The 15,492-nt window shown below is 47.8% G+C and overlaps 1 protein-coding gene across 1 annotated transcript in view; it reads right to left on the bottom strand.

Moving 5' to 3' along the window:
- Positions 1–15,492, bottom strand: part of RASA3 (RAS p21 protein activator 3) — a 116,181-nt gene that overhangs the window by 33,699 nt on the left and 66,990 nt on the right. Inside the window, exons 4-5 of the mRNA XM_070408539.1 lie at positions 11,148–11,242; positions 5,333–5,409 (exon numbers count right to left, since the gene is read on the bottom strand). Of these exons, the coding sequence (XP_070264640.1) occupies positions 5,333–5,409; positions 11,148–11,242 (172 nt within the window). The remainder of the gene's footprint in view (positions 1–5,332; positions 5,410–11,147; positions 11,243–15,492) is intronic.

The following is a 15,492-nucleotide window of genomic DNA, read 5'->3' as shown; positions in this document are numbered from 1 at the left end:
CTGAGCCCATAGCACGCCACAGATTGGCCCGAGCCCCTGCTAACCTTTGAGACCCCACGCCACAGGGAGGGGGGGCACCCACATCCTGAAGAAATGCCAGCGTAGATGCTTTCACTCTCATTCTACACAAGGAGGATGACGTGCAGAGTGTAGGCAGTGTGTCCAGTGTTACACAGTTAGGGAAGATTCTGCTAACCTGGGACACTAGGATTTGGAGTCCAAAGCCTTTTGTACCTGACTACAGGTGCATACCCATTGCTTCCTGTTCCGTCCTGATTCAGAGCTGTTTGTGGAAAATCTCAGGCATGTAGAACAGACTTAGAAAACCCTAAGAAAGAAAATTATAAAATATAAAAACTGCAGTGGTGTTACTGAGAAATTTTGTAGTTAAAAACACCCACATTAAAAGAGAAAGATCTCAAATTGACAACCTAAACTTCCACCTTAAGAAACCAGATGAAGGACAAACTATACCCAACAAAGGGCAGAAAAAGGAAATAACCAAGATTAGAGCAGAGATCATGAAATAGAGAATAGAAAAACAAGAGAGAAAAATCAACAAAACCAAAAATGGGGTCTTTGAAAAGATCAACAAACTTGACAAATCTTTAGCTAGATTGACCAAGAAAAAGAGGAGACTCAAAAATCAGTAATATAAGAGGGGACATTACTGATGACCTTACAAAAACAAAAGTTTTAAAGAAATTACAGAAAACCTAACTAAATGGAAAGAAATTATGTTCAGAGGTTGGACAATTCAATGCAATCTCTATCAAATGCCAGCTGCTATTTTTGCAGAAATTAAAATGCTGATCCTAAAGTTCACGTGGAAATAAAAGAAACTCAGAATAGCCAAAGAATCAGGAAAAGAAGGACCAAGTTGGAAGACTCACTGTATGGTGCTAGCACAGGGATATAGGTCAATGAAATAGAACAGATTCCACACATAAGCTCACACATTTATAGCCAGTGATTTTCAACAAAATGCCAAGATAATTTGATGGGACAGAATGGTCTTTTCAACTAATGATGCTGGGACAACTGGATATTCAAATGCAAAATAACAACAATAATAATGCCAACCCCTACCTCACACCATATATAAAAAATTAACTCCAAATGTATCGAAGACCCAAAAATATAAAAATCTTAGAAGGAAAACATAAGTGTAAATTTCTATGATCTTGGGTTAGGAAATGATATCTTAAATAGGTACCAAAACCACAGGCAACCAAAGAAAAAGTAAATAAATTGGATTTCATCAAAATTTAAAACTTTTGTATTACAAAGAATACTATCAAGAAAGTGAAGACAACCAACAGAATAACTGAATATATTTGCAAATTATATATTTGACAAAAGTCTGGTATCTAGAATATATGAAAAACTCTTACAACTTTATAATAAAAATACTAATAACCCAATTAAAAAATAAGTAAAGGACTTGCGTAGACATTTCTTCAGAGAAAATACATAAATGGCCAACAAAGACAAGAAAGTCAATATCACCAGTCATTACATTTGAGAAAATGCAAATCAAAACTACTTTACACCCACTAGGCTGGCTGCAATAAAAATGTCAGCCAATAATAACAGTGTTAGCAAGGAAGTGGAGAAATGAGAGCCCTCACATTCAGCTGGTGGGTGTAAAATAAGGCAGCCACTATGACAAACAGTCTGGCAGTTTCTCAAAAAGTTAAACATAGAGTTACAGTATGACCTAGAAATTCTACTCTTAGGTATACACCCAAGAGAAATGAAAACATAAACTTGTACAAAAACTCATATAAGAATGTTCTTAGCAGCATTATTCACAATAGTCAAATGTCCACCAATGGGTGATAAAGAAAATGTGGTATATCCATAGTGGAATATTATTCATCCTTTAAAGGAATGAGGTACTGACGCACGCTACAACCTGGATAAACCTTGAAAACGTTATGCTAAGTGGAAGAAGCCATCACAAAGGACCACATGTTGTATGGTTCCATTTATACTAACCGTCCTGAATAGGCAAGCCCACAGGCAGGAAGTCGGTTAAGTGGTGCAGGGACTGGCAGAGGGGCTGGGTATGACCGCTCACAGAGATGAGGTTAGACCAGCCGTGGGCAAACTACGGCCCATGGGCCGGATCCGGCCCGTTTGAAATGAATAAAACTAAAAAAAAAAAAGACCTTACCCTTTTATGTAATGATATTTACTTTGAATTTATATTAGTTCACACAAACACTCCATTCATGCTTTTGTTCCGGCCCTCCGGTCCAGTTTAAGAACCCATTGTGGCCCTCGAGTCAAAAAGTTTGCCCACCCCTGGCTTAGACAGTAGTGAGTGGTGATGGGTTTATCACCTTGGGAATGTACTATACTTATGCACTTTAAAATACTAAATTTCATAGTATGTATATTTTTTTTAGTTTAAAAAAAAGCTACAGGAGGAGGTGAGGTGAGGAAAGAAAAGCCACTGGTCCCTCACAAACTTCTGGTTTCCTTGATTAGAGAACATGAGCCCCTGTGGGACTCCCCACTCTTTCCCCCTTGTTACACCCCTTTGGTGGACCCTCTGCCCCAGGACTCTGAACAAAGTGTACTAGTGCGAGTACACAAGTATACTACTGTGTACTAGCATGTGTACTAGCATGTGCGTGAGTGTGAATATACTTGTGTGTGATAGTGTGTACTAGTATGAGTACATACTAGTAGGTATGCCAGTGTACTGGCACATGCACTCACATTGTGTACTAGCATGTGTGTGAATGTGAATATGTGTATATGTGTGCTAGTGTGTACTAGCATGTATACATATGCATACCACTATACACATGCTGGCATGTGCACTTGCATGTGTGCTAGTGTGTACCAGCATGTGTGCTAGTGTGTACCAGGATGTGTACTACTGTGTGCTAGCGTGTATAGTAAGCATACTAGTTGTGGATATTAGTGTGTGCTAGTGCATGTGCTAATGGGTGTGACAGGCCCAATTCCCACATGGGAAAGAGGCCCAAGTGCTGCTCAGCATTCCGAGGAAAGTCAGCAAGGAGAGGAAGCCTCATCTTGTTTCCTCTCTGGGGCTCCTTCCTGCTCCGCTAGACAGGATGGGCCTATAAAATGGCCCAGGGGTTTGCTGAGCACCTACAATGTGCCAGGCCCTGCCCCAAGTGTCGGGGATTCGGCAATGAACAAGGAAATTCACATTCTAAGGGAAGTGCACAAAATACAGCCGTCATCAGCCACACGCACGCTGTAGTGCTGAGGGTCATGGGGCGGGACACAGAGGCCTGGCTGTGCTCTCTCCAGAAGGGGGCGGCTTCTTGGGACATCTGAGTAGAGACCTGAATTAAGGGTGATTTGGAGGAGGGGTGCTCCAAGCAGAGGGTCACAGAAGCAAAGGCCGAGGCAGGGTGGTTGAGTGTCTGAGAACCTACAGGAGGCCGTGGCTGGGGCAGCGTGGGCAGAGAGGCCCTGACCCACTGACGTTAGTTCCTGTCCCTCCTGCGCACACGGGGAGGGAATCAAACGCTGACCTCAGCGCTAACAAAAACAGGTACAGTTGATCACTGGCAGACAGAACCCAGAACTTGGTGAGGCAGGTGGTGAGCACCCTCCTGACATTCAAACAGACATTTGAGCAGGAAAACTGTCAACAGAGCCACATTGATACACAGATTTAAGAAAGCACTTTCAGAGCAAACACAGTTCATTTCTTTGCGTGAATTGGAACCCAGTTAGAAAACGTGTTGGCCAGGCTCCAGTCCTAACAAGGCAAGCTCCAGTTAGCAGTGTCTGCAAGGACCCAAGACAGCCCGTGCGGCCTGAGGCCCACGGTTCCAGATCTGTCTGAGTGGCTGGAGGCCTTTCCTCCCAGAAACACCAGTGTGCACAGAACCTTCCCGAATCCCACCCTTGCATCTTCTCTAGACCAAAGCTCCTTAAAAAAAGCAAAACCAAAAACAGGGGCCATGTGCACAGCACGCTCCTGTGTTTCAAAACAACTCCAAGCCCTCAACTCTGGGGTTTCCTGTGCCAGCAGTGGGCGTCTGGAAGTAGCTCCACACCCACACACAGGCGGCTGCTGCTGCTGACAGACCGTCCTGACTTTAGACACTTGTGTTCCTGGAAACCGCAGCCTAACGTGCACCCTGATAAGACGCAGAGACGGATGGCTGCAGTTCTGGTGCGTCACCCGTGGACTCTGCGGGGAGCAGACACTTAAATCCCTGCATCTCGGAGTCGTGGGGCCCAGGTGGGGCCACTCTCAGGACAGGGCTCCAGGCCCACATCTGCCCAGACTGGTCCATTCTGTCTCTCCCCCCTCCCCCGGTTCCATGTGAGGCTTGTGTTGAGCAGCCTTGAACAAGGAATAAACCGATAGATAAATAAATAAAGAAAATAGGCAACTCTGTCTTCACGGCTACAAATTCTGAGAGCACAGCAACTATCCTTTAAGAATGGAAATAATGAGAGCGTTAAGGATAAAACTCGCTGAACTCATCTCCCATGTATAGGATGGGCCTATAAAATGAGCGGGAACACGCCCAGGGCCCAGGTGTTTGCTGAGCACCTACAATGTGCCAGGCCCAAGTTTCAGATAACAGGGAGTTCTCGCCTTCTACCTGTCCTATACATGTCTTATACCCTGTCCTCTGCCGTGTCCTATATGTGTTCCTACACCACGTGCTACACTGTGTCCCTACATCATGTCCTTCACCATGTCCTACACTGTGTCTGAACACCGGATGAGTGTGGGTTGGGCAGCCAGAAACAGTCAGTAGTGGGGAACACTCCTCACCACCTTCCTCTAGACCAGTGATGGCGAACCTATGACACACAGAGGTGACGCACAAACTCATTTTTTTTTGGTTGATTTTTCTTTGTTAAATGGCATTTAAATATATAAAATAAATATCAAAAATATAAATCTTTGTTTTACTATGGTTGCAAATATCAAAAAATTTCTATATGTGACAAGGCACCAGAGTTAAGTTAGGGTTTTTCAAAATGCTGACACGCCGAGCTCAAAGGGTTCGCCATCACTGCTCGAGAACCTGCGGGTGGGCCAGAGAGTGGAATCCGCTCCCTCGTGTGTAACACCATATGCGACACCAACCTCTTTGCCTAAAAGTCACACACAATAACGGATAGGTACCTCTAGGATGAGCATTTGCTTTATTGGGTACATTGAAGTAAATACTCTCTAGTGCATTGGAACCTCTACAAATGACGTCACCTTGGGGACTCTCCAAGTCAGGGAATTCTGATTCATTTCTTTGAAGAACAACACTCGCTCCACTGCCGGGGGTCAGAGTTAGTATTCCTGGGCGGACCCGTGCCTTACCGCGTGGCCAACTTGTGGCAGACGACGCCCGTGTCGGTGATGACTTCACTCAGCCTCAGCTCCAGGTGGACCTTGCCCTGAAAGGCACAAGGATAGAGGGTCATGGGGAGCAGCCTCGCAAAGTGGAGAGGTGCAGAGTGTCTGTTCACAAATGGTGGTGAGGTCAGACCCATGTGGCATCCACCATACTCCCACCAGCCTCACTCAGATCTCAGGGACCAGGTGGGTGCGACTCCCCCGGAGGGTTAAGGTTCCAACCCATCAGGCACACTGGGCTCCCAGCTCTGCTGACCGCGAGGGAGACAGGCACCGAGAAGCCCAGACCTCGGCCTGGACACACATGGCAGCAAACACGCCCACACCACTGCCCAGCTGTGGGCAGGGCCTGGTACTGTCCTTTCGGGCCTTTTTCTCACCTGCAGGACAGAATGGCCACAGGGAGGGCAGGAGTGATGGTCAGCCAGGATGCCCAGCCATAAGTCCCGGACACAGGACCAGACCATTAGCATCCCATCCATGTGAGCACAGGTCTGGGCCCAGCCCCCCTGGCTGACCTCCTTAGACATGCAAACGTCCTCATGGCCAGTGACTGAGGAGGGGGCCTCAGCACCACACCAGCTCTGCCGGGGCTGGACAAAGGCCGAGAGTGACAGCAGTGGTGCTGACAAAGCTGATCTTCTGTGGCTCCCTTTCACTCTGCACCGCCAGGGTTTAGAGCTTTCAAATCATCCCGTAATCCTCAGCACAGTCCATCAAGCGGGCACTGAGAACACTGAGGCTTACAGCAACCGCCAGCCTGCCCTCTAAATCAAACCCAGGACAAGAGCGTGTGATACAGCGGAGTGAGAACATGTCCACAGCGGCCACCTGTGACGTCTGGTTCCTCAGCGCCTTCCCAAATGCACTGGGCGCCAACTCTGTCATGGGCCATGGCCATTCAGACCGACATTTCCCTAATTCATTCTCAATGGGCTTCTAAGAAGTGAAAGATGGTGTCTGGAGTGAGAAGGAGCCCCGCTGCTGACGCCCGGGCTCACCGTCCTGTTTCCTGTTTTTCCCAGAAGAGGCCGGCAAGTCCACACCAGCAGACCCCGTGGCTGCCCACGTTTCCTCTCGGGGGCACACACTTCCTTACCCAGGTGGCAGACACCGTCAGCTAATCCGTGTTGTCACCTCTTTGTGGGGATTTGGGAGAGGGTGGTAGGAGGTAAAACAAAACAACAAAGCACTGTCCATGACTGAAAGGACTTTCCCCCCAGAAGGTAACTCGTAGAGCTGCAGTTCAGAAGTTCACATCTGTTGTTACCCAGGACGGTTCAGCCACACCTCACACGGCGTGGGCATCACACCACCTCCAGCACAAACAACCCAGCCACAGCTGCCGACGCCCAGAGGGGCTGAGGGCCACACCTCACACCTCAGCGCAGGGAGGAAGTGCGGGTTTTCGGGGCGCAGCCTCTGCACAGCTGGTGTCTGGGCTCACAGAGCCCTGGGCGCAGATGCCAGTCTGAGCGTTAACCTACTCGGCTACACACGTCAAGGTGAGGCGGGGAAGAAGGAGCCTGGCCTTGCCCTTTCCTTCCTGCAGTTCCATAAAACCCTTAGAAAGATGTGAGCTGGGTCCTGGTGTGTGGACAGCTGCGGACGCCGATTGTTTGGGAAATCCTTCAAGTAGGATCGTCTGACACGAGTCAAATTCTCAGAGATGATCTGGATGTGGCTGCTGGGGTTTGCTGGGATGGCTCAGCTGAGCTCTTTTCTGCATATCTACTTTCATAACAGTTCACTAAAATAAAACAGCACAAAGCAGAGCCAGTGGCTGCTGGGAGTCCCTGGAAGAGCCCAGGGAGGACTCACTTGCAGCTCCTCGGGGGGGGGGGGGGGGCGGCTCAGGTGGATGCGTGGGGGACGACCGCCCTCCCGGTAGAAGAACGCGAGGCATGGGGAGAAGGGAGCCTTCCAGGTTCGAGCGGACGGTTTGGCAGCTGTGACTGGCTGTGCAGCACAGACCACAGACAAGGCCATTCCTGCCAGTTGCCTCGTTCTGTTACCCACAAAGGGTCAGGGAAGGAACAGAAGTGACTAATTCTTTTTAATAAAGTCATCTACCAGAGGCCTTTAAAAACGTCAGTTCCAGGGGGAGCAAGGCGTTCTTTAAATCGTCCTTTCCCCCCATTCTGGACTCACTGAGCTCCTGTTGGCCCATTTTGTGATTCTCTCGGACACATGCCTTTTATTTTATTACGAGAGGCCCAGTACACAAAATCTGTGTGTGTGGGGGGAGGGGGGGAGGCAATCCCTCAGCCCAGCCTGCACCCTCTCCAATCCGGGACCCCTCGGGGGATGTCTGACTGCCTCTCTCAATCTGGGACTGCTGGTTCCTAACCACTTGCCTGCCTGCCTGCCTGATCACCCCTAACCCCTCTGTCTGCCTGCCTGATCGCCCCTAACTGCTCCCCTGCTGGCCTGAGAGCCCCTAACCACCTCTGCCTCACCTGCACCAGGACTCAGGTTTCCCTCCTCTGGCTGGTCACAGGCACCTGGGACCTGGGCTTTCCTCCCTCTGGCCGGCCGCAGGCACCCAAGACCGGGCTGGCTTCGCCCAGGCCTCAGCTGCAGGCGCCTGGGACCACGGGGCAGGCGATTTGTCCCTCTCCCAAGCTGCAGCCCCAGCCGCTGGCATCTGGGACCACGAGGCGGGTGACTTGTCCCTCTCCTGGGCCCCAGCCCCAGCCACTGGCGCCCGGGACCACAGGGAGGGCGGCTTATCCCAATCTGTGCCTGGCTGGTCCCTATTCCTCTCTTGCAAGCTCATTTGTGCCTGGCTGGTCCCCATTCCTCTCTCCCCAGTGTTGAGTGTCTGAGCCGTTACGGCTGATGGCATGATGGCGTGATGGCATTATGGCATGAGGGCGTGATGACCATTTGCATATTTGCTCTTTATTATATAGGACTAGAGGCCCAATGCATGAAATTCATGCAAGAGTAGGCCTTCACAGCCCCAGCTGCCTCAGCCCTCACAGCCCAGCTTTGAGGAAGGTTGTCCAGAAGTTCGTCCGGACGGTCATTCTGCTGTTTGGCCATTTGGTCACTTTGCATATTACGCTCTTATTATTATAAATTTTTAAAAATATATTTTTATTGATTTCAGAGAGGAAGGGAGAAGGAGGGAGAGATAGAAACTGGCCGCAACCCGGGCATGTGCCCTGATTGGGAATCAAACCGTGTCCTCCTGGTTCATAGGTCAACTCTCAACCCCTGAACCACACCAACCGGGGTTGGACACATGTATTTTACTATGAATTATACAACAGATGGATTCAAGGAAATATATGCCATCCTCGCCCCTCTAAAGACCGTAAATGTGACATTTCAAAACCAAACTGTGGCTGCAGGGAAAAGGTCGCACTCGAACCTTGCAAGGCCAGTTTGAATCTGGGGAGCGCTGCTTCCGTGGTGGTGTGACCACTTCATGTGTGGGCGCTCTAAGAACTAACTACCCTAAGCAAAGTGCTCAGCTCCTTGCCTGGAACTTAGCGAGCAACCAATAAGCACTGTCCTTCCTCCCTCTCTTCAGAGTTATGACGATAATGCATTTGCCGTTCATAATTCACAAAATCCGAGGAGCCTGGCCCAGTGAGGGTCAGTATACCATCTCATACACGGTAAGGACCAGGCTCAGAAGGACAAGGGACTTGTCCACGGGCATGCAGAGGGCATCAGTTCTGAAACAGTGAAAATATTCCACACATCTGTACAATGAGCACACACCCATGTTTGTTTATAAGATTTGTGCTGGCAGAGCAGTTTTGGATATTAATTGTGGTGGTGATTACACAAATTTACACATGTGATAAACTGCACAGGATACACATGTGCACACACATGTGATAAGCTGCACAGAATATACACATGCACTTGTGCACACATGCACACGCACACACTGGTACATGTGGAACTGGTGAGATCTTAGTGAGGTCTGCATTGTGGGCATGTCAGTGTCCTGGCTGTGATCTCCCCGAGGTACACAGCATGTACCATGGGGGGATGGGGAAGGAACATGGGCCTCCTCACTACTTTTAGTCTTTAAGTATAAGTAGGAGAGCACACAATTTGCTAATCATTATTCCCTGTGCACTTTTTTGTGACTTCCTGTGAATCTGTCACTATTTCAAAATTAAAAGAAAAAGAAAAGGCAAGATAAAAAGAAAAATCACACTTGCCAATAAAATCCAACTTAAATCTGGGTAACAGCCATTTTGATTATGGCGCCACAAGCTGTGTTATTTCAGAATAAAAGTGCTGGGGTAAACAGTCAAAATAAAAAGCGGGAACGGTTCCATTACAGAGCACCACTGCAGAGCTCGTGGCTTCTGGAACTCCCGCCTAAAGACGAGACTGCCAGTCACCCGAGCGGCACGGTGGGCTGTCTATCCCGGTTGTCATCCATCTTCACTGTCGGAACTCTGCTTCCAACCCCGGCAGTTCCTAGTTCTGCAGTAATTACAGCGTTTTCTAATTTACTCGGCATGATCGGGCCCCTGGGTCAGAATTAATTAAGCGTGAAGCACCATTACGATGCTTTCCTTTGGCTCAGCTCCTCAGCCTTCCCTCTGGCTGCCTCTTTGTTAAAGTGTGTGGATCCTTCCCAGTGGGCACAAGGCCAGTGCGCCCCACAGCCTCACCAGGCAGCAACCCTGAACCCCGTGCCTTCCCCCTCAGAGTTCGGCTGAGGCCGAGGTTTTAGGAGGAAGCATGAGGACCCGAGGGCCAGCCGGCTCCAGATGCTGGGCGAGGAGCCCAGGAATGCTGCCTGCCAGGCAGGGCCAGGGGAAGGCCTACGGCAACGTGTCAGACACTGTCCAGCTGTTCACAACACCCCGCTTTACAGATGAGGAGACTAAGGCTTGGAGAGGACACTGCTGGCATACCTCACTAGTGGTTGGGGGCACGAAGCTCTGAGCCAGGCCTGCCTGTGCCAGAGACCCTGTGCTTGGTCAGGCACCCCTGCCACACCTCAGTGTCTCACAGACCCACTGATGAAAACACTGGTGCGTCTCAGCATCAGGGCCCTGTGCTGTCCGGCTGTGGTGGCTCTCAGTCGTGGAATTCTAGACACGGGCATGGAACAGGCTTGACTAGAAGCCACAAAAGCCAGGGTCACGAGAGAAGAGAAGACGTGGCCACCCTCCTGATGGGTATTCAGATGGGCTCCTGGACACTCAGCAGGGGCCAAGTCCAAGGGCAGCCTTAAGGGAAGGGTTGGGATCCTGGAACCACATTGTCTTCCCTGCTAGGGGGTTAGCTCCTTCCACTGGACAGGGATGTCAGTCCCAGTTAACACATCACCCAGGTGAGCCAGGGTGAGTCCAGGACCCTCAGAGGATGGGAACCTGTTCAGAGCGGCCACTTCTTTTCGCTCTAGATGCTTCTTTGCTGAGTGCAGGGAGCTTGACAACACATGCAGTGACCTCCAACAAGCACAGGGACTTGCCATGGGAGGCTCTGTGTGCTGTTCTCACCTACAGCTTCATCTTTCTTACCCACATTTTCTCTTCACCTTCATTATGTTATTGCTCTTTCACATTTGTTTTTTTTTTTTAAAAGGTGCTCCAATGGTGCATGACAAAGTGTGACAATCACCAGCAGAACAAACAAAATTAGCAAGCCCATACTTACTATAAATAGAAGGACACGATTTGCTAAATATTATTCCCTGTTAGGACCAAAACCCTGTCTCTAGTCCTTTAACCACAATCAAGTCTTCCATTCCCCAAGACCTCCAGCGTTCCACGGGCTCCGCCAAGGGTCTCACCTGAACTTCTGAGTCAGCGTCGACATGCTGCAGCTGGAACCAGGTGTCCCTGTTATGGTACTTCTGCAAGTCTTCCTTCTGAATGGCCACCTTCCCTAAAACAGACAGAGCAGAGGGAAAGCGGTCACAGGAGAGAACAAATCCTCCAGGCCCAGCAAGGTTTGTAGGTTACTGCCAATTATTTCAAACGTTACAATCCAAAACAAATAATCGGGTACATGGATAATGCCACGCTGTCGTCCTTTATGTAAGATCAGTGTATGCACTTTCATCTTGAAGGTGCCCGCACCCCACCCCAATAGCAGAACAAGCATCACATGTCACTTCCACGGGGGTCACAGGTCTGCCTGCTCTCACACTGGGAGCACAGCCTGGGTGTGGACAGGGCCGCCTTGTATGAACTCTGCTCTGGACTCCAGACCCCAGAGGCTCACCCACCAGCACAGATGGGGCATTTGAAAGGCAAAACAAACATGAGAAAGCAGGTCCAGAGGGTGAAGGCGCCCAGAGAGTCGGGACAATTCACTCCCACCAATAACCTGCCTTCAATCTCAATCTGCCCGTCATTGTGCCATCTGTCCGTCATGTTCTAGAAAGAAAGGTAACTGCCTCACACTCCCCACACGCAAAAGAGACTTGGGAAAGACCCCGGAATCATTCAGCCAGGGCTCCTCGGGTCCAGGCCAGTTAATTCCACACAACCAGCACTTCTGCCCACCTGCGAAGTGACCCAGCATGTGAGCACTCCAAGGGTCAACACCATTGCCCACGTCCAACCTCACTGGTCCAGCTCTGACCGGGCAGAGCCATCTGGAGCTGAATCCTGTCCAGCCACACACTACGTAACAGCTTAAGCCACTGCACACAAAGTCCGCAGGTGGGAGAGGAAGAGCGACAGATGCAGGAAACACACAGAAGACACAGGCTGCCAAAAAAAGTATATTCCACAGAAATCCAGAAAGACTCAAATTACAGGCCCCATGGAACATCCTCCAGCAAGCATCACGTTACAAGGACAGAATGGCGCCCTCGGGGCTCCTCGCAGGCCCCTCCGTAGCCTCGGTCCTCCCCTGCCATCACTAATCCACTTGGTGGGTGTCCTGCGGAGGTCCTGGCAGTGGGTCCTGCCACCTCTGGCCGTCTGCCCTTCCGCACACCCGGTCACTAGGAAGAACAGCCCCCAAGAGAAGACTCCTTCCTCTCTGCTTGGCTCCAATAAAACTTTTCCCCCATGGGAATATGACTCTGAGTTTTGCAAGAATAAAGCCACATGAAACGGAATATTTCTTGGAACTGAGTTGGGCAACATATTTCATTGAAAAAAAATTTAAAAATATTCCGACTCCATGATTAGTTCAGCTGGGTAAGAGGGTTACATTTGAAGTTTGAAATGTTACGCAACTGCAATGCTTTTGAGCTTTAACTGTCATAGGGAGGAGTCATGTATCTAATGCTTATATGAGTCCTACAACTTACACATCATTACTTCTGGAAGTACTTAATGTAATATTAAGATGGCAATACAGGAACATAGTACAAAACATGAAACATTAATATACATATAAAATACAGCCAAGAATACCTTCCTCTTCCCCCTGCTACGCAGCTCCTGACTCAAGGGTCACCTTGGTTGCCAGCTTCCAGTCTGCCCTTCAAGAGCTCAGTCACAGTCAAGACTCTACAAACATGTACTTTTTAAAACATGTGTATCAGTGTTTCTAAGTGCTGTTCTGAGAGAACACCTGATCCACAGCCATAGTGTCGACTTAAATGCCTTAATCCTCAAACCTGTCCCAATCTATCAGAGTGACAGTAACAGTTCACTAAACCACTCTGGGCCTCACTTTCTCATTTAGACAGAGCGGTGCTACCTGCCTTTCACCACTAAAATCCCGCGTATGATTTCCTCTGTGGGTGCTGTACCTGAAGGCAGAGCACACCAGGTAGTTCATCAGAGGGCAAGTGATGTGGGAAACCAGGTACAGAGGTGAAAGAGCACCTGGGGGAAGGCGAATCACGGGGTGAAACCTGCAGGAAAGCCGACTAAGAGCAGACTCAATGAGGCACAGCCCAACATTCCCCGAGATGGAGCCAGCGGAAGAGAAGTTTGTTCTCATCTCTCCTGGTCAACCTGGTATCCTAGCCAGTGCATGAAAGCAAGAGAAAGAAACAAGGGCATGGAGACTGGAAAGGAAGAAATAAAAGTCTTTATTCACAGACTCTATAGGAAAATCTACAAGACAAGCTAGTAGAATAGCTGTGTTTAGTAAGACCGCAGAATACAAAGTCAATGCATAAAAAGCAATTGTGTTTATGCATAGAAGCAATGACAATAAAAACTGAAAATTTAAAAACAACAGTATCTTTCACAAAATGATCTTTTTATGGCTTGTGATTTTAGTATACTACCTGAAAAAAAATCCTTGTCTACTCCATCAAAAACAAAATATATAAGGATAAATAAATAAATGTGTGTGTGTGTGCACACGTGTGCACGCAATGTCTGCAAGATGTGTATGCTGAAAACACATTGCAAACACTGATGAAAGAAATTAAAGAAGGCCCAAGTATATAGAAAGATATGCCATGTCGGAGCACCTGGAGACTAAAATTTTGTTAAGATGTTAATTCTCTGCAAATTAACCCAGAGATCAAAGCAATCTCAGTCATTTAGGAGATTAAGTTAATAAAACACCAAAGAAATCAAAACCAAAATGAGATATCACACCTGTCAGAATGGCTATCATCAATAAATCAACAAATAACAAGTGTTGGCAGGGATATTGAGGAAAGGAACCCTCAAACACTGTTGGTGGGAATGCAGATTGGTGCAACCACTATGGAAAACAATGTGGAGGTTCCTCAAAAAATTAAAAATGGAACTGCCTCAATGCCAAGTGATTTCACTTCTGGGAATATATTCGAAGAAACCCGAAACACTAATTTGAAAGAATAAATGCACCCCTATGTTCAATGCAGCATTATTTACAATAGTCAAGATATGGGAGCAATCCAAGTGTTCACCAGTAGATGAGAGGATAAAAAAGCTGTGGTACATTTACAACTGTAAAAGAGAAGGAAATCTTACCTTTTGATACAGCATGTATGGGCCTAGAGCAGGGGTCCTCAAACTTTTTAAACAGGGGGCCAGTTCACTGTCCCTTAGACCGTTGGAGGGCCGGACTATAGTTTAAAAAAAACTATGAACAAATTCCTATGCACACTGCACATATCTTATTTTGAAGTAAAAAAACAAAACGGGAACAAATACAATATTTGTATTTGCATGTGGCCCTCGGGCCATAGTTTGAGGACCCCTGGCCTAGAGGGTATTATGCTAAGTGAAATAAGCCACTCAGAGAAAAACAAATACCATATGATTTCACTTATATGGGGAAATCTAATGAACAAAATAAACAAAGAAACAAGATAGAAATAGACTCATAAAGAACAGACTGCCAGCTGTCGGGGGAAGGGGGGTGGGGGTAGGGGCTGGGTAAAAAAGCAGGACAAATTGGTAGTTGCAGAATAGTCACAGGGATGCGGATTGCAGCATAGAGAATAGAGTCAATAATATTGAGATAACTGGGTGTGGGGCCAGGAGGGTACTTGAGCAGTGGGGGGACCACTCTGTAGAGTGCATGGTTTTTCAGCCACTTTGCTGTACATCTGAAACTGGTGCAGAATGGTATCACTATAAACTGTGGTTGAAAAAACTTTTTTTTTTAAAAGAAGCCAATTAAAATATGTAAATGTCTATTCAAAGGCCTAGAATAGCAAAAAGAGTTTGGAAAAGAACAAAGTTGGTGACACCCTCACTGGATACACCCCTCCCTCCTGGACTCAACCCGCAGAGGGGCACACGTGCAACTGCACCAGGAAAACCTAAAGGTGAGTGTGGGCTCCTGCTGGTGCGAGGCCAGCCGATCAGACACAGGAGACCGTGAGAAGAGGGTGACACTGTGCTCATTTCCGTGATACAAATTTATACCCTAGAACTTGGCTTCTCATACTGTAACAACATAATTACTAGTCATAACTTTAAATTATTCCTGGAGATTCAGACAGCCACTTATTTTTACAGCTGTAAAAACGACAGTGAAAACATCTAAGTCCAATTGCAACTGACACACCATAATTTTAAAGCCACCAAGCATGGCTAAACCATGATTTTGCTGGTTATCTTCAAAATTAGCAGGTACCTGAAGCAGAATGACTAATAAAGAACTTATTTTGATTATTTTAAGTGGAAATAACCCCAGAACCAATGTGACCAGGTTCTCTGATTAAAATGTACAAAAATATTTAAAAATGTTTTTTCCTTAGGATTACCACTCAAAAAAAG

This window comes from Myotis yumanensis, unplaced genomic scaffold (assembly GCF_028538775.1).
Source record: "Myotis yumanensis isolate MYYU_CA2020_CCGP unplaced genomic scaffold, mMyoYum1.0.hap1 SCAF_3, whole genome shotgun sequence".
Taxonomy (NCBI): domain Eukaryota; kingdom Metazoa; phylum Chordata; class Mammalia; order Chiroptera; family Vespertilionidae; genus Myotis; species Myotis yumanensis.
The sequence above is the reverse complement of the archived record's forward strand: the minus strand, read 5'-3'. Positions and strand labels throughout refer to the sequence as shown.